The sequence below is a fragment of the Cibotium barometz genome, chromosome 9, assembly GCF_041138505.1.
Source record: "Cibotium barometz isolate CiBa-2024 chromosome 9, ASM4113850v1, whole genome shotgun sequence".
Classification (NCBI taxonomy): Eukaryota; Viridiplantae; Streptophyta; class Polypodiopsida; order Cyatheales; family Cibotiaceae; genus Cibotium; species Cibotium barometz.
In genome coordinates this window covers 44671010-44690427 of record NC_141054.1, presented here as the reverse complement: position 1 = coordinate 44690427, position 19418 = coordinate 44671010, and the positions used below count along the sequence as shown (strand labels likewise).

General features: G+C 44.2%; 1 protein-coding gene across 1 annotated transcript in view; it reads right to left on the bottom strand.

The window, feature by feature from the left end:
- LOC147635617 (uncharacterized) overlaps nucleotides 1-15559 on the bottom strand; it is a 42633-nt gene extending 27074 nt beyond the window's left edge. The window contains exons 1-2 of the mRNA XM_086802991.1: nucleotides 15289-15559; nucleotides 14876-14998 (exon numbers count right to left, since the gene is read on the bottom strand). Of these exons, the coding sequence (XP_086659117.1) occupies nucleotides 14876-14998; nucleotides 15289-15465 (300 nt within the window). The 5' untranslated portion in view covers nucleotides 15466-15559. The remainder of the gene's footprint in view (nucleotides 1-14875; nucleotides 14999-15288) is intronic.
- Nucleotides 15560-19418: the final 3859 nt, after the last annotated feature.

Below are 19418 nucleotides of genomic sequence, written 5' to 3'. Positions count from 1 at the left end.
ATGTTTCAGCCGAATAGACCTCAAGAGTGGGTATCATCAAGTGAGAGTGGCACCTCAAGATGTACACAAGACTGCATTTAGGACAGCCTTTGGTCTTTATGAGTTTTTGGTGGTGCCTTTTGGCCTTACAAATGCACCCGCTACCTTCAACAGGATGATCGACAGGGTGTTCAGAAAACATAGAAAGTTCACAGGTATATTCTTTGATGACATTATTGTATTCTCAAAGAATGAAGCCCAACATCGTGAGCACCTGGCTATTGTATTTAAAGAGCTTAAGGAAAATCAGCTCTACATAAATGCAAAAAAGAGTGAATTCTTTCTCCCAGAGATTCACTATCTTGGTCACATTGTATCAAAGGATGGTGTGCACATGGATCCTGCAAAGATACAAGCCATGCAAGAATGGCCAGAGCTGAAATCAGTCCATGAAGTGAGGAGCTTCCTTGGTTTATGTGCTTACTACAGGAGGTTCATCAAGCATTTTGCTTTCATTGCCGCTCCGTAACATGACTTAACGAAGAAGAAAGCAATCTTTAAATGGACACAAGAAGAGAGAGATGCCTTTCAAAAGTTGAAGAGTGCAATCATCTCGGGACCGGTACTCATTATTCCGGATTTGCACAAACCTTTTGTCGTGGAATGTGATGCAAGTGGGGACTGCATAGGGACTGTTTTAACCCAAAAAGGACATGCCATTGCCTATAAGAGCATACGCTTGCAACATGCAGAGCTTCACTTACAGGTTTATGAGAAGGAATTGTTGGCTGTAGTTCATGCCCTTACTATTTGGAAACACTATCTTTTAGGGGCTGATTTTATGGTCAAAACTGATCATCAAAGTTTGAGATACTTTTTGACTCAAAGTAAGCTCTCAGAGAAGCATATGAGATGGGCAAATTTCCTCTCAATGTTTCATTTTCAGATTTTACACACTCCAGGGAAAAAGAATGTGGTGGCGGATGCCTTATCTAGACGACCACAGGTTCATGCTATTACAGTTGCATACCATGAGGACTTATCGGATATGCGTAATACTTATCATCTGGATGAGGATTTTGCACATGTATGGGCTGATTTGCAAGAGGGTATTGCTGTCCCATCTTATGTCATAAGAGATGGATATCTCATGATGCAAAATCGTATGTGTGTGGTAAAGAACCTTCGCCATAAGGTTATGGATGAGTGTCATGCTCCTCCATATGCAGGTCATAGAGGCATTTTGGCCACAGCACAAGCTTTGGAGAGGTATTTCTTTTGGCCACATATTCGCAAGGATATTGAAGCATATGTACGTGAATGTATGGTGTGTCAAAAGGTCAAGTTTGATCGACATAAAGCACCTGCATTGCTTCAGCCTTTGCCTATACCAAATGAACCATGGGAAAGCATTGCTATGGATTTCATTATGGATTTGCCAAGGATGCCACAGGGAAATGATGCTATTTGGACCATTATTGACAGGTTTAGCAAGCAGGCACATTTCATTCCCGTGCGCAAGGCAATAAAGCCAGATCATATGGCTAGGATGTTTTTGGCACAGATATTCAAACACCATGGCATGCCTAAATCTATTGTGGGGGATAGAGATCCTAGAACCACAAGCTTATTTTGGAGCGCATTGTTTGACAATATGGGTACAAAGCTGAACTTCTCATCAGCTTACCATCCACAGACAGATGGGCAAAGTGAAATAGCAAATTCAGCCGTCCTCGACTTGCTGAAATCTTATGTATCTGACCACAAATCGGATTGGGAGAAGTATTTACCACGTGTGGAGTTTGCCTACAACAATACGGTACCTACTTCTACGGGCAAGGCGCCCTTTGAGATTATCTATGGCAAGGTAGTACTACCACCCATCCTTCGTACAAAGGATGAGATTTTTGCAGCAGATGAGTATGTCAGAGACTTGGATACTGCATTTGCACAGGTACGGACAGCCATAGAGAGGTCTCAAACCAAGAATAAAAAGGCAGCTGATAAGCATAGAAGGGATGTACAATTCAAACAAGGTGATTGGGTCTTGCTGAAATTTGAAAAGGTACGCCTTCGGAAGAGACCAGGAAAAGAAGGAAAGTACCCTAAACTTTCCAACAGGTACTATGGACCTTTTCAGATCTTGGAGAAGATCAATAATGTTGCATTTCGCCTTGTACTCCCAGATCATTGGAACATGCATAATGCTTTTCATGTGAGCCTATTGAGGCCTTATGTGGGACCAACACCGTTTGAGCCGGTTTTGGAAGACCCACCCGAGGTGGATGAGCTGAAAGAGATTCTTCAACCTGAACAGATTGTTTTTCACAAGGAACGAAAGCTTGCGGGAGGCAAACTTGTTCGTAGGTACCTTGTGAAGTTCAAGAATTATTCAGCTTTGGATGCGAAATGGATGGATGAGGCCTACTTCGAGAATTACCCAGATCTTTTGAAGGCCTATCTGGAGGCTTTTCAGTTGCGGTCAACTGATTAGAAGCCGGGGGGATGTCACAAATCCCTATATTCTAGGGACATGCGGATGCGTGTCAGGCCTAGAAACATGCGGATGCATGTATGTTTTATACCTGGGCATGTGTATGGATCATATGAGTGGATGCATATGAGTCCAAGGACATGGCAGGACATTTGTGGACTTTCGCGCAGTGCCCGTGTGGATTCCGGCCATGCACACATGGTGTGTTATGATGGCAGGCGGAATATTTTCAAGTACAAGAATGATGATAGGTGGTTCTCCAAGTTTACATGTGCACAATGCATAAATGATGCATGCCATAACTTTATTTTACTTTGTGTGACATTGTCTTGCTGTCTGGACAATGCTTGTTATTTTGGCTTGTGAAGTCCGAGGGACCGGGGACGCCCGGGCACCTTGTGGACACGTGTGCACTCCTGTTTGGGCCTAAAACTGTGGGCTTATGGGTTTTGCAGGTGGTAAGTGCGTCCACACTCAATTTACAGCTTATTTCATTTACTACTAAAGTTTATTGGTTTGCAGGTCCACACTCATTAATAAGTGGCCGGACAACTTATAATGCGTTCGCATTTGGTTGGACCAAAATTAATGAAGTCCGGACAACTTATGGCCATTTCCCATTTGGTTGGACCTAAACTTATACAAACAGGACAAATGGAGCACTATGGGCTGGACACCTACCTGGACACCTTATGGGGACACTTGTCAGCCTGTATGTGTACCCACCAAGCCCCTTAGGTGGCACTGGAGAAAGGCGCCTCCTTCAAGAGGCCTTTTGGGCTGTTTTATTCACTACTCAACACATTGGAGAGCTGGTTGAAGCTTTGGGAGTTGCTACAGGGCTGGTTGCTTGCTTCCCGGACTCACACAAGCTTGGATAATGATCCCCACACTCTTCTAAAGGGCTGGTTGGTAAATTTCAGACCTGTAATTTCTGGTTATTGCGAGTTTTGGGCTGATTACAAGTGTCCAAAGTCAACTTGGACAGTACAGGACAGCTCTAGGGACCTCCACAGGGCTGTAGGACCCCTTACAGGTGGATTTCTCGCGATAGAAAGTTGCTGTTTTGGACTGGTTATTGCACAAAACAGGCCGGACAGCAATGGAATATGTGAGCATGGATGTGTCTCAAGGATTCCTGGTATAACAGGTGCTTAGGGCAAGCATTGGGGACACTTGCTCGCGGAGAACACAGGTTTCTGGATCAGTTTCTCGCGTGGAAACAGGGCCTAAAGATCCATTTACATCCTGTGCAAGGCGGAGTACCTGTGAGGATTGTGATACTCTTGTGCAGGGCGGATGTACCTGTGAAGAGGCTTGTGCAGGGCGGATGTACCTGTGTGCAAGGCGGATGTACCTACAGATTCTCTTGTTTGAAATGTATTCATTCATGATGTATTTGGAAGAATCAGGTGCAGGCTGGTGGTGAATCCCCAGGCACCCGTAATCTTGTACTTTGCAGACTCCTTGGTAATATAACCTAAAGGGGGGGGGTCAGCCTATCATCGGCCCCTTTATGTGGTGTTCTGTCATTTTCAACTTTGTGATTGTATTGCTCAAGTATTAAGTGCTCAGAATCTTGTTCACATTTATACGATTCCAATTCACGCGTCCGCCTCCCGTTACAGAGAGATATGTGGGGATAAGTCAACTCAATGTATGAGTGTGTGACTCCCCTATCACACATGTATATTTGCTCTAGTGCACTTAGTACATTAAAAGTACTAAGTGTACTATGTACTATAAAACACATGGGCTTGCACACACTATAAGAGTGGGCATAATGCCTTTACCCCAACACTTGGAGCTTGGATCTAGTGCAGACGTGCACCTGCTTTACACAGCCGAGGCCGACAGCAATCTCAAGGCCCGCGAGGGCAGCTTCGTGGCGGTATGGGACGTCGCGAGGAGGAGATTGGTCGGTACGTCAACTTAGTTAGCTCAGCTCGTGGCTTGGTGGGGACAGCCAAGTCTGTGGGCTTGTCCACGGCTGTCATGGTTGGGAGGTGAGTTAGGCCTGCACCCCCTTGTTGTTTATTCGTTTGTTTGTAGGATTCGAGTTTCGTATCAGGAACGATCACGAGGAGATCCGTGGGGATTTGACACTTGGCTTGCAAGTGGTAGGACTTGGATCGTGGGACACATCCAAAATAGACTTGAAAGAGAGCAAGGGCGCCATGAGAGGTGCTGGCTAGCGGGTCTTGAGCCTTGAATGTGTGCAAGGCCCTCGAGCACTTAGCTTGAAGGCTTTTGAAGACAAAAATCAAGGGTTAAGGCTTTGAGAAGGGCTCTTGATGAAGAAGACATGGGGTAAGGCTTGCTAAGCACTTATGTGGAAGACCTGGGTGAAACTACAAGGGATCCTGTTGGTGGAGGATTCTACAAGTTGTACTTTGTACTCAAATTTGATCAAATAAAGAAATACTGAAAGGAGCGCTAGTGGTTTTGGGGCCAATGCAGTGTCTTCTGTAGGGGCACTCTATCTCCATCCCTTTCTCTCTCTTCAAGTTTCAATTGTTTAAAGTGCTAGTCTGTGGTGAAGTTATTGTTTACCACCCATCAGTGGTATTGAAGGCCGGTTTCATTGGCACATTCCAAGCACATTCTCATGCTGAGGTTTGGTTGGTTAAATCTTGTGGTTCATTTAATACGTTAATAAGTTAATGATTAAGTGCTCCAAAATCTGCATTCCTGGTTACATTGGTATTCGAGACCTTGCTTCTACTTGGGAGATGATTTTGTTTTGGAGTCTTGGCTCTTAGCTTATTTAATCCATAATGGCCATCCACACACCAAGGCATGTGGATGCTTCACCAAACCCAAGAACAAGCTCATGAAGTTGCGCATGATAATCTCCTCTTTTGAGGCGTCATGTGCAACGCTACCATGAAGAAACAGATCAACTGAAGGCTATGCAATACGATCCCCATGTGCAAGGAGTGAGGGCTGCCAAGAAGTACGAAGCCTTCACTTCACATGCAAAGGATATGGGCACAAAACCTCGCAAATGACTTTCTCTTATCTCATTACCAATGGATACGTGGTGAGAGATGCAAATGGTAGCTTCATTTTCAAGAACCTCCCTAATTTGCCTACTCATGGTGGTAGATAAAAAAGGGAAAAGTCTATGACACTTTTCTGTAACATGCGGAAGCTCTCGTGGAGAAGAATCGGTAACTTCAATACTCAGAAATCAGCACTCTTTTCGCGATGGATATTAACGCACAAACTGAAAGGAGAAGTGCAGAAAATAGAGAGAGAGAGGGAGAGATGGAGAGGACACAGTATTGGGTCTCAATTACCCTCTGTAGGGCCCCCACCACGGATGGTGCATTTGCTTTATTAGAGTGATGTGAATCTGAAAAGAAAATACAGAATTCTTGACCTTTCTTGGCTGGAAAATCCCTGCCCTTGACCTTCAGTTCTCCATGTAACGGGAGGCGGACGCGTGTATTGGAATCGTATAAATGTGAACAAGATTCTGAGCACTTAACACTTGAGCATTACAACCACAAAGCTGAAATGACAGTACACCACATAAAGGGGCCGACGATAGGCTGACCCCCCCCCCTTTTAGGTTATATTACCAAAAGAGTCTGCAAGTACAAGTTTACGGGTGCCTGGGGATTCACCACCAACCTGCACCTGATTCTTCCAAATACATCATGAATGAATACATTTCAAACAAGAGAATCTGTAGGTACATCCGCCCTACACACAGGTACATCCGCCCTGCACAAGCCTCTTCACAGGTACATCCGCCTTGCACAAGAGTATCACAATCCTCACAGGTACTCCGCCCTGCACAAGATGTAAATGGATCTTTAGGCCCTGTTTCCACGCGAGAAACTGATCCAGAAACCTGTGTTCTCCGCGAGCAAGTGTTCCCAATGCTTGCCCTAAACACCTGTTACATCAGGAATCCTTGAGACACATCCATGCTCACATATTCCATTGCTGTCCGGCCTGTTTTATGCAATAACCAGTCCAAAACAGCAACTTTCCATCGCGAGAATTCCACCTGTAAAGGGTCCTACACCCCTGTAGAGGTCCCTAGAGCTGTCCTGTACTGTCCAAGTTGACTTTGGACACCTGTAACCAGCCCAAAACTCGCAATAACCAGAAATTACAGGTCTGAAATTTACCAACCAGCCCTTTAGAAGAGTGTGGGGATCATTATCCAAGCTTGTGTGAGTCCGGGAAGCAAGCAACCAGCCCTGTAGCAACTCCCAAAGCTTCAACCAGCTCTCCAAATGTGTTGAAATATGAATAAAACAGCCCAAATGGCCTCTTGAAGGAGGCGCCTTTCTCCAGTGCCACCTATGGGGCTTGGTGGGTTCACATACAGGCTGACAAGTGTCCCCATAAGGTGTCCCGGTAGGTGTCCAGCCCATAGTGCTCCATTTGTCCTGTTTGTATAAGTTAAGGTCCAACCAAATGGGAAATGGCCATAAGCTGTCCGGACTTCATTAATTTTGGTCCAACCAAATGCGAACGCATTATAAGTTGTCCGGCCACTTATTAAGGAGTGTGGACCTACAAACCAATAAACCTTAGTAGTAAATGAAATAAGCTGTAAATTGAGTGTGGACGCACTTACCACCTGCAAAACCCATAAGCCCACAGTTTTAGGCCCAAGCAGGAGTGCACACACATGTCCACAAGGTGCCGGGCGTCCCCGGTCCCTCGGACTTCACAAGCCAAAATAACAAGCATTGTCCAGGCAGCAAGACAATGTCACACAAAGTAAAATAAAGTTATGGCATGCATCATTTATGCATTGTGCACATGTAAACTTGGAGAACCACCTATCATCATTCTTGTACTTGAAAATATTCCGCCTGCCATCATAACACACCATGTGTGCATGGCCGGAATCCACACGGGCACCGCCCGAAAGTCCACAAATGTCCTGCCATGTCCTTGGACTCATATGCATCCACTCATATGATCCATACACATGCCCAGGTATAATACATACATGCATCCGCATGTTTCTAGGCCTGACACGCATCCGCATGTCCCTAGAATATAGGGATTTGTGACATCCCCCCGGCTTCTAATCAGTTGACCGCAACTGAAAAGCCTCCAGATAGGCCTTCAAAAGATCTGGGTAATCCTCGAAGTAGGCCTCATCCATCCATTTCGCATCCAAAGCTGAATAATTCTTGAACTTCACAAGGTACCTACGAACAAGTTTGCCTCCCGCAAGCTTTCGTTCCTTGTGAAAAACAATCTGTTCAGGTTGAAGAATCTCTTCCAGCTCATCCACCTCGGGTGGGTCTTCCAAAACCGGCTCAAACGGTGTCGGTCCCACATAAGGCCTCAATAGGCTCACATGAAAAGCAATATGCATGTTCCAATGATCTGGGAGTACAAGCCGAAATGCAACATCATTGATCTTCTCCAAGATCTGAAAAGGTCCATAATACCTGTTGGAAAGCTTAGGGTACTTTCCCTCTTTCCCTGGCCTCTTCCGAAGGCGTGCCTTTTCAAATTTCAGCAAGACCCAATCACCTTGTTTAAATTGTACATCCCTTCTATGCTTATCAGCTGCCTTTTTATTCTTCGTTTGAGACCTCTCTATGGCTGTCCGTACCTGTGCAAATGCAGTATCCAAGTCTCTGACATACTCATCTGCTGCAAAAATCTCATCCTTTGTACGAAGGATGGGTGGTAGTACCACCTTGCCATAGATAATCTCAAATGGCGCCTTGCCCGTAGAAGTATGTACCGTATTGTTGTAGGCAAACTCCACAAGTGGTAAATACTTCTCCCAATCCGATTTGCGGTCGGATACATAAGATTTCAGCAAGTCGAGGACGGCTGAATTTGCTATTTCACTTTGCCCATCTGTCTGTGGATGGTAAGCTGATGAGAAGTTCAGCTTTGTACCCATATTGTCAAACAATGCGCGCCAAAATAAACTTGTGGTTCTAGGATCTCTATCCCCGACAATAGATTTAGGCATGCCATGGTGTTTGAATATCTGTGCCAAAAACATCCTAGCCATATGATCTGGCTTTATTGTCTTGCGCACGGGAATGAAATGTGCCTGCTTGCTAAACCTGTCAATAATGGTCCAAATAGCATCATTTCCCTGTGGCGTCCTTGGCAAATCCATAATGAAATCCATAGCAATGCTTTCCCATGGTTCATTTGGTATAGGCAAAGGTTGAAGCAATCCAGGTGCTTTATGTCTGTCAAATTTGACCTTTTGACACACCATACATTCACGTACATATGCTTCAATATCCTTGCGAATATGTGGCCAAAAGAAATACCTCTCCAAAGCTTGTGCTGTGGCCAAAATGCCTCTATGACCTGCATATGGAGGAGCATGGCACTCATCCATAACCTTATGGCGAAGGTTCTTTACCACACACATACGATTTTGCATCATGAGATATCCATCTCTTATGACATAAGATGGGACAGCAATACCCTCTTGCAAATCAGCCCATACATGTGCAAAATCCTCATCCAGATGATAAGTATTACGCATATCCGATAAGTCCTCATGGTATGCAACTGTAATAGCATGAACCTGTGGTCGTCTAGATAAGGCATCCGCCACCACATTCTTTTTCCCTGGAGTGTGTAAAATCTGAAAATGAAACATTGAGAGGAAATTTGCCCATCTCATATGCTTCTCTGAGAGCTTACTTTGAGTCAAAAAGTATCTCAAACTTTGATGATCAGTTTTGACCATAAAATCAGCCCCTAAAAGATAGTGTTTCCAAATAGTAAGGGCATGAATTACAGCCAACAACTCCTTCTCATAAACCTGTAAGTGAAGCTCTGCAAGTTGCAAGCGTCTGCTCTCATAGGCAATGGCATGTCCTTCTTGGTTCAAAACAACCCCTATGCAGTCCCCACTTGCATCACATTCCACGACAAAAGGTTTGTGCAAATCCGGAATAATGAGTACCGGTCCCGAGATGATTGCACAATGAAAGCAAAATGCTTGACGAACCTCCTGTAGTAAGCACATAAACCAAGGAAGCTCCTCACTTCATGGACTGATTTCAGCTCTGGCCATTCTTGCATGGTTTGTATATTTGCGGGATCCATGCGCACACCATCCTTTGATACAATGTGACCAAGATAGTGAATTTCTGGGAGGAAGAATTCACTCTTTTTTGCATTTATGTAGAGCTGATTTTCCTTAAGCTCTTTAAACACAATAGCCAGGTGCTCACGATGTTGGGCTTCATTCTTTGAGAATACAATAATGTCATCAAAGAATATACCTGTGAACTTTCTATGCTTTCTGAACACCCTATCCATCATCCTGTTGAAGGTAGCGGGTGCATTTGTAAGGCCAAAAGGCACCACCAAAAACTCATAAAGACCAAAGGCTGTCCTGAATGCAGTCTTGTGTACATCTTGAGGCGCCACTCTCACTTGATGATACCCACTCTTGAGGTCTATTCGGCTGAAACATGCCGAACCTTCAAGCTTGTCCAAGATGTCATCAATGCGCGGAATGGGAAACCGATTCTTGATGGTTATCTTATTGAGGGCACGGTAATCAACACACATCTTGTAAGTACCATCCTTCTTTTGAACAAGAAGTACGGGCGAGCAATATGGCGAGGAACTAGGCCGAATCAAACCCTTTTCCAAAAGTTCATTGACCTGTGCCATAATCTCTTCTTGTTGACTAGCACTCACCCTGTATGGTGGCCTATTAGGTGGAGAGCTACCGGGAATTAGATCTATGCAATGATCTTCCGGCCTCTCTGGTGGTAACCTTGCTGGCAAAGCATTCGCAAAACAATCTTTGAACTAATTTCAAAAAGTCAAGCTTGTCTTGATCTAATGTACTAACATCAACACTAGAATGTTCAAAGACCAAACCCAAGAACAAGCTCATGAAGTTGCGCATGATAATCTCCTCTTTTGAGGCGTCATGTGCAACGCTACCATGAAGAAACAGATCAACTGAAGGCTATGCAATACGATCCCCATGTGCAAGGAGTGAGGGCTGCCAAGAAGTACGAAGCCTTCACTTCACATGCAAAGGATATGGGCACAAAACCTCGCAAATGACTTTCTCTTATCTCATTACCAATGGATACGTGGTGAGAGATGCAAATGGTAGCTTCATTTTCAAGAACCTCCCTAATTTGCCTACTCATGGTGGTAGATTCAAAAGGGAAAAGTCTATGACACTTTTCTGTAACATGCGGAAGCTCTCGTGGAGAAGAATCGGTAACTTCAATACTCGGAAATCAGCACTCTTTTCGCGATGGATATTAACACACAAACTGAAAGGAGAAGTGCACAAAATAGAGAGAGAGAGGGAGAGATGGAGAGGACACAGTATTGGGTCTCAATTACCCTCTGTAGGGCCCCCACCACGGATGGTGCATTTGCTTTATTAGAGTGATGTGAATCTGAAAAGAAAATACAGAATTCTTGACCTTTCTTGGCTGGAAAATCCCTGCCCTTGACCTTCAGTTCTCCATGTAACGGGAGGCGGACGCGTGTATTGGAATCGTATAAATGTGAACAAGATTCTGAGCACTTAACACTTGAGCATTACAACCACAAAGCTGAAAATGACAGTACACCACATAAAGGGGCCGATGATAGGCTGACTCCCCCCCTTTTAGGTTATATTACCAAAAGAGTCTGCAAGTACAAGTTTACGGGTGCCTGGGGATTCACCACCAACCTGCACCTGATTCTTCCAAATACATCATGAATGAATACATTTCAAACAAGAGAATCTGTAGGTACATCCGCCCTACACACAGGTACATCCGCCCTGCACAAGCCTCTTCACAGGTACATCCGCCTTGCACAAGAGTATCACAATCCTCACAGGTACTCCGCCCTGCACAAGATGTAAATGGATCTTTAGGCCCTGTTTCCACGCGAGAAACTGATCCAGAAACCTGTGTTCTCCGCGAGCAAGTGTTCCCAATGCTTGCCCTAAACACCTGTTACATCAGGAATCCTTGAGACACATCCATGCTCACATATTCCATTGCTGTCCGGCCTGTTTTATGCAATAACCAGTCCAAAACAGCAACTTTCCATCGCGAGAATTCCACCTGTAAAGGGTCCTACACCCCTGTAGAGGTCCCTAGAGCTGTCCTGTACTGTCCAAGTTGACTTTGGACACCTGTAACCAGCCCAAAACTCGCAATAACCAGAAATTACAGGTCTGAAATTTACCAACCAGCCCTTTAGAAGAGTGTGGGGATCATTATCCAAGCTTGTGTGAGTCCGGGAAGCAAGCAACCAGCCCTGTAGCAACTCCCAAAGCTTCAACCAGCTCTCCAAATGTGTTGAAATATGAATAAAACAGCCCAAATGGCCTCTTGAAGGAGGCGCCTTTCTCCAGTGCCACCTATGGGGCTTGGTGGGTTCACATACAGGCTGACAAGTGTCCCCATAAGGTGTCCCGGTAGGTGTCCAGCCCATAGTGCTCCATTTGTCCTGTTTGTATAAGTTTAGGTCCAACCAAATGGGAAATGGCCATAAGCTGTCCGGACTTCATTAATTTTGGTCCAACCAAATGCGAACGCATTATAAGTTGTCCGGCCACTTATTAAGGAGTGTGGACCTACAAACCAATAAACCTTAGTAGTAAATGAAATAAGCTGTAAATTGAGTGTGGACGCACTTACCACCTGCAAAACCCATAAGCCCACAGTTTTAGGCCCAAGCAGGAGTGCACACACGTGTCCACAAGGTGCCCGGGCGTCCCCGGTCCCTCGGACTTCACAAGCCAAAATAACAAGCATTGTCCAGGCAGCAAGACAATGTCACACAAAGTAAAATAAAGTTATGGCATGCATCATTTATGCATTGTGCACATGTAAACTTGGAGAACCACCTATCATCATTCTTGTACTTGAAAATATTCCGCCTGCCATCATAACACACCATGTGTGCATGGCCGGAATCCACACGGGCACCGCCCGAAAGTCCACAAATGTCCTGCCATGTCCTTGGACTCATATGCATCCACTCATATGATCCATACACATGCCCAGGTATAATACATACATGCATCCGCATGTTTCTAGGCCTGACACGCATCCGCATGTCAATATAGGGATTTGTGACACTCCACCCCTTTGCTTGGCAATTCCCTTGGCTTATCTAGCCCTTGATTTGCTTGAGCTCTTGGTGAATAATCAGATGAATGAATGGGATTGTGGGCTAAGCCTTTTATACTACTCATGAGCAGTCGACCAGCATACATCCAGGCGGCCAGCATAAAAGTCCCACGACTTATGAAAATTCAGCAATAAATGCTAAAATAAATCCCATAAATGCTGCGTTTTATTCCTAGCTAGCTGGGAGGTGATGCGCCTGCATTCCAATGGCTGGGCAAGCCTTTTGCACACATCCCAAGGGCTGGGCAGCCTGTATGGACTGCCCCACTTGCCCTACAGCCATGTAAAGGCTGTAAACTCCTGGAATTTGCCTTATTCTTGCCCTAGGGCTGTCCTACAGCCCCTCCATGGCTGGTGGGTTCAGCCGGGGCCTTCCTGGTCCTCATGGGGGTGGTTCCACACCATTCCCATGCCCACACTAAGATCCGGGGTAGCCCTATGGGCTGGCCCCTTGTTCTAAACACTAACTACTCAGTGATCTGGCATCCGGTACCATACCAGATACACAGAATCACTGACATCATTCTAGAGGGGGACTCACAGCGCGGACTGGCACTGTTTCATGCGCAAGACAGTGCACACCTGACCTTAGACTCCTGCCCAAGACAATGCACACCTGACCTCGGACATATGAGATGGATCCCTGGCTGACTCGTCCCGGACTGGGCTCACATGGGACCAGTTCACCATCCCAGGTCCTGCACCTTCTGTACAGAAATGTCTACGTGGCATCCAAGTGCGGGATGCACGTGACAGTTTCCTAAAGTAATATTTCAACTTTGGAAATCACCAAATCTAATACACGATTACTTTCCAAGTCACGATCGTTCAAACTACTAGTTATCCAAAACTCTTGGACTTTACAAACTCAAACCCTAAGATTAGAGGCTTCTCTCTAACCAAAAAAAACCCAATGGTTACACCTCTGAGAGCAATTTTCCAATTAAGACCACTCCCACAATCTAAACTAGTTCAAGTAACTTTCACCTAGTCCAATAGAGTCTTTCCTGGACGTAAGGTACTCATATTGACATATGTCAAAATCAACTCCTCATGCCTTTAGACCTTAGTTCCTGGTATGTCAGCATCATATTGAGACAACCTAGGATAAAACACTTTCCTGGAACTCAAGACTTAAGATTAGAGAGATCCTATGAATCAATTCTCACCACTAGGAACGCAATAAGTAATTTAAACACTTCAATCCAACCTTGAACTACATAATACACTTCTCATCCATCAAGAATTTCCTAAGAGAGCTCTAAAAGTTCAAACAAGTTCAAGAATTTAGCCCTGTCTGTTCAATTTAGCTATTAATCTAATCTTGATGCAAAGTGATCAGCTTAACACCCAAACAATTCTCAGCCTAGCTTGATCGCATGAGTATTCTCCACTAGTGATCATAACGCCAAAGTATTGGAGAGCTTAAGCATGTAAATCATTCTAGTCTGGGAGCACTATCACCACGCTAGCCTATCATATTTCTCTCCGAAAAGTGCTTTGCCAATGTGTACGCATAGGCCCTTGGGGTTCACAACATCTTGAAACTAAAGTTTAGAAAATGAAAGATATAAAAGCATAGTAGCAAGGGAACGTCGTTTCCACCCCTTGGGAACAGTGGAACGCATTCCCCCAAGGCTAAGATGCCTAAACCGGGTGGAACGTGCATGGGGTAACAATTTCGCATGGGAACGGCTAGGGGAATGTGGGGGAACGGTTACATGGAATGTCTAGCTGTCGTTCCCCCTTTGGGGAACGTTTTTTATGTTTGGCCAAGAAAAAAGAAAAAGAAAAAGTGTGCCTGTTGTCCGACGAGCCGCCTGTGGATATCCTTGAAAGACGTGCCCTATTGTCGCCTACCTGCATACTTCTTAGGCCCGTGCGGCGTGCGTGCTTGACAACTCTGAGTCACAAGTGGGCTCCTCTCTCGAGTCTCTTTAGACTTCGACTCCTACTTTCCAAGGCAAGGCAGCAAGGCTACTTACTTTTCCCTCTCTTTTTCGCTCTCGTTCCTGTTCCTCCTATGGCCCATTCCAGTTCCCCTCATGGGGCTTTCATTCCGTTCCCGTTCTGTTGCTACTATGTATAAAAGTGCATTTGCCCAGTTTCAAGACATGGTGAACCCACACCACTATGTAGATGGTGGCTGGATAGTGTGTGACACATATGCAATAGGTCTCAGAAATGCAATTAAATAGTGCTTCCTTCATCAGGTTGGCCTGGCCGTGAAGAATCCGACTGTAAAAAAAATTTAGCCCCTTACCTTGTTTCGCTCTGGGTCCTCTTTTATTGGAGGAGCCGATTTAGCCTTCATGTCATCGTAGACTCCATCGTAGTCAAACACTGTGGAATCCTGCTCCAATGCAGCCTTGTGTTGGAGCTCCACCTGCCAGTCCAAGCACACAGATCAAACATGTTAACATAAAATATGGCCAACCCTAAGAACTTCTTAAGTGGCCATGAAACAAGACCCTGTAATCGACATAAACCTTGTGTTAGACCCGGCACATAAATCAAACATCTTGCATAAAAATTCCCAACCCTAGCACTCCTTTTCTTAGAGATTGCTTATATGAAGCACTAACATCCTAAGGGCTTTTGGGGAAACCCTAATATTGCTGAAAAACAAACAGAGAAAACCCTAATCTCGCTTGAAAGGTGCTGGAAGATGCATACTTCTTTAAGGGCCCGGTTTTTCGCGGCTTGGCGGGCGATAGCCTGCTCCACGGTATCCTCGTCATCGTCGTCCTCATTGAAGATAGAGGGTTTTTTCGCAAGAGGGGGGGGCTTCTTGGCAGCAGTAGCAGTGGGGGGTCCTCGAAGCTGCAGGCCGTATTTCGTGCCACTCTTCATCGCTGCAGGAGCTTTTCTGACCTCTGCTTGCTGCGAGTGTGCCCTTTACTCTGGGCGGCCACGGCGACGAGCTTTGGGTCGGTCACTTTGGACGGCGATTTTTGGGGGTGTTGTATAAGAATCCGTAATTTGCATGTGTGAACAAAAAGATTTTAATATTTAAGTCACAGGGATTTCCTATTGACCTTGTGATTGTACCATCTTCATAATACATGTTTGTCCCATTTCTTCTAACAATGCTTAGTTGCAATTGAACCACTAGCACCACCATTAGGATCATTGTTGTGCTCTTCAATGAAACTCAAACTCAATTTTACCGCCTTATCATTGTTATTGCTCACGTATAAGAGCATAAGCAAGATCACCAAAAACATGTAAATGAGCACAAAGAGCTTCCTGTCATTCCAAGCTTCATAAGGGGCAATTGTCTGCAAAGACTTGGTGGGGCATCTATTTAGCACATAAGTGGCGCACATAACTACCTCCAACCATAAAACATCAGGCAAATCTTGGCAACTTGTCATCTTCATGAGAGATCTATTCTTCCTATTAGCCACACCATTTTGTTGAGGTGTATAAGACACTGTGCATTGATGTTTTATGGTTTATATATATATATATATATATATATATATATATATATATATATATATATATATATATATAATCCCTTTGACATATACTCCTCCCCTTGATCTATACGAAGGGTGCCAACATTACATGTAAACACATTTTTTAGCCATAGAAACAAAGTGTTTAAAACATGTAAAAACCTCTTAGTTTTCTTTCAATGGATACACCCAAGTGTGCCTCGAGTAATCATCAATAAAAGTCACAAAGTAGACATATCTCCCAATCAATGGTGTCCTCATAGGACCACATACATCACTATGTATAAGCTGTAATTTCATTCGGTGGGCGGGAGGAATAATGCCCATTACATACTGCCCAAAATGTACCTCACATACATGTTTGACACAGGAGCCTCAAGCTATGGCAACTCTAATACCATCTCTTACCTTTTAAGGCACAACAAACTCTAACACCATATCTTGCCTTTTAAGGTGCAATAAACTTTGACACCATCTCTTGTCTTTTAAGGCGTAACAAACTCTGACACCATCTCTTGTCTTTTAAGGCGTAACAAACTCTGACACCATCTCTTTCCTTTTAAAGTGCAACAAATTGCAAAATTCAAGTGACCAAAGCAGGCATGCCATAACTCTGTGCCACTCATAACCTCATAGCATGTGTGGCAATAAACTGATGAACAAGCATTATATGCCAACATGTGCTTCAAGTACTGCCATCAACAAATGACCACTAGGCATGCCTTATCAACGACGATAAAGATTGACACACGGTTCGTTTTAATGCCTAGCATAGAAATAAGACTTCTGAGAGAGTGGTCCCACCATTTGCAGTAGTGAGCACAACCTTACCAACTCCTTTCATTAGATATATGAGGAGTTGTTTGCACATATAACTGTGCCTCCTTGTGGAGGCTCAAGGAAAAAAAAATAAATCATCTTGAGAAGTAATGTGCTAGCTACTAGACATGCTAATCTCACTAGCATTGAATGAAAAAATGCCAATGAGTTGTCAACTTGTCCATTTTGGGAGTCATTTATGAAGGGTGTAAGGGGGTGTTATAAAAGTGTTGACTTTTTTTATTCTCACTTATCTTTTTGGGAAAATGCCCATATTTCCTCAATTTAAAATTCCCTCCACACAAGAAAACTCAAATTTCCCTCTAGACTCCATTTCATGTTTTCGTGCAACACCTATTTCACGTCCGTCAAACAGGTCCGCGCAAAAAACGTGAAACGTCCATTTCACATTTTCGTGAAACACCTATTTCTCGTTGTGAAATAAGTCCACAAATGTGTGTGTGTGTGTGTGTGTGTGTGTGTGTGTGTGTGTGTGTGTGTGTGAAACGCCCATTTCACGTTTTCATGAAACACCTATTTTACGTCATAAAAAATGCCCGCACGTAAAAATAATAATAATCCGTGAAACGCCCATTTCACGTTTTCATGAAACGCCTGTTTCATGGCGTGAGCTGCTTTCACGTCGTGAAAGTTTCCCAACGTGGAAAACAGCTCTGTTTGGAGGCTCATATCTCCTAAGCCATGAGGCCGATGAATACGTGCTAGTGCTCATCGAAAAGCCTACATCGAGCTCTTCGATATTGGTCTTGAGCGTCCATGGGAAAATCCATCATTTTGGTCTCCGACTAGCAGCCTCAAAATTCAACCCAAAAATTGAGCCAAAAAATGGGTCAAAGCACAAAATCGCCCAAAATAACCCGAAATAGATCGCATACCATATTCAGGCTACTTTTCAAGTGTCTAAACGACAAAATCACGAAAAAAATCAGAGAGACAAAGCTATAATACTCCAAAAATACTACAACTCTCACATACAACGTTTTTCCAAATGCCTTTTGGAACACATTCAAAAATGGGCTGCGAAATAGGAAAATCTTTTCGAAAAAAATTCCATCTTCAGACAGTGATGGAAAATAGGTTTTGAGACCTCTTCTTCCATCTAGGATGTTACCGGCATGCACTTTTTCTAGAAAAGTTCATCCTAAGGGAGTTCACATGCGCTTTTGAGACCTTGGCTTCCATTTGGGACACCAATGGCACGCACTTTTTTCGAAAAAAAATATCTCAGCACCTAAGAAAATCAAGGCAAACGGAAACTTGTTTGACCCAGAGAAGGGTGTGCCAGGCCTCCTGAGGCTGTAATAACGAGCTGTAAGAAAACCTAAAAAGTAAAAAAAAAAACACGTGCTTGCTCATTCAAGAGCAATTGGCAACATCAAGATATGGCAACGATAGAGGGATCATGTGGGCCCACACCCAGACTAAACCCAATGGCCAAACTCTTCGAGCCATTGAGATCCATGCCCCAAATGCACCTCCCAACACCATTTGCTATGCCGACAACACACGTGTCATCGGGTTTTGCACCCCCTGTATCACAACAATCCCTCTTCTAGGATTTGGTCCCTTGCCTAGCACTACCACAAGTCCTAAACCTTTAGAGGGACTAGGTACCAACCCTTTGCAATCCCTAGATGCCTAAACCTTGGACTTATTCACTAATACTCGGGAAGGGAGGTTTCCCAAAAACTAAATGAGGTCCTAACCATAAGAGCACCCAAAAACAGCCTCAGTGTCACATCCAAAAACACGGCACGGCCATATAGATTTCCAAAATCATGGGCAAGTATGATGGAACAACTGATCCTATTCAATTCATGCAAATGTTTGAACAGAGATGTGAAGCCTTTGGAAATCCAAACTGTCCCACCAAGGTACATGTGTTGAACCTTTTCTTAGTGGGAAAGGCTAGTCGATGGTTCATCACATTGATGCCAGTGATTAAAATAAATTTTAGGACCTTGAAAACAACCTTTATCATCCAAGGTTTTTCAAGACAAGGTAATCAGTGGAGTGCAGAAGCACGAGAACTCTATTCGATTGAGCGAAAACAAAACGAAACCATTAGAGATTTTATCCTTCGAATAAAAATATGAAGTTCCAGATTGCTTTAGCTATGCTACTCAAACAATCGATCGAAATGTGGAATTTAGATTCCATGTTACCCTAGATACCCTAGAATATGATGTCATCCTGGGTGGAACTTGGGTACGTGACTCATGGTATTCGATTGACTAATCCATGCAAAAGGAAGAGGATCCAACCCTAATGGATTTCTATGATGCTGAATGCAAAAGGCTACAATCCTCATCCTCGGAAGTCCCTCTACCCAGAGACCTACCACATATGCATTAATGACCAACTCAAACAAAGCATCTAACCCTTCAACTCCATCCTCACCAACAAATTCCAATGCCAAAACCTCGCAATCAACAACTATTCCGAAAGAAGTCCTCCACGAGTTAAACCATCTATCTCTAAATAGGACCTCAAAGGAAAATC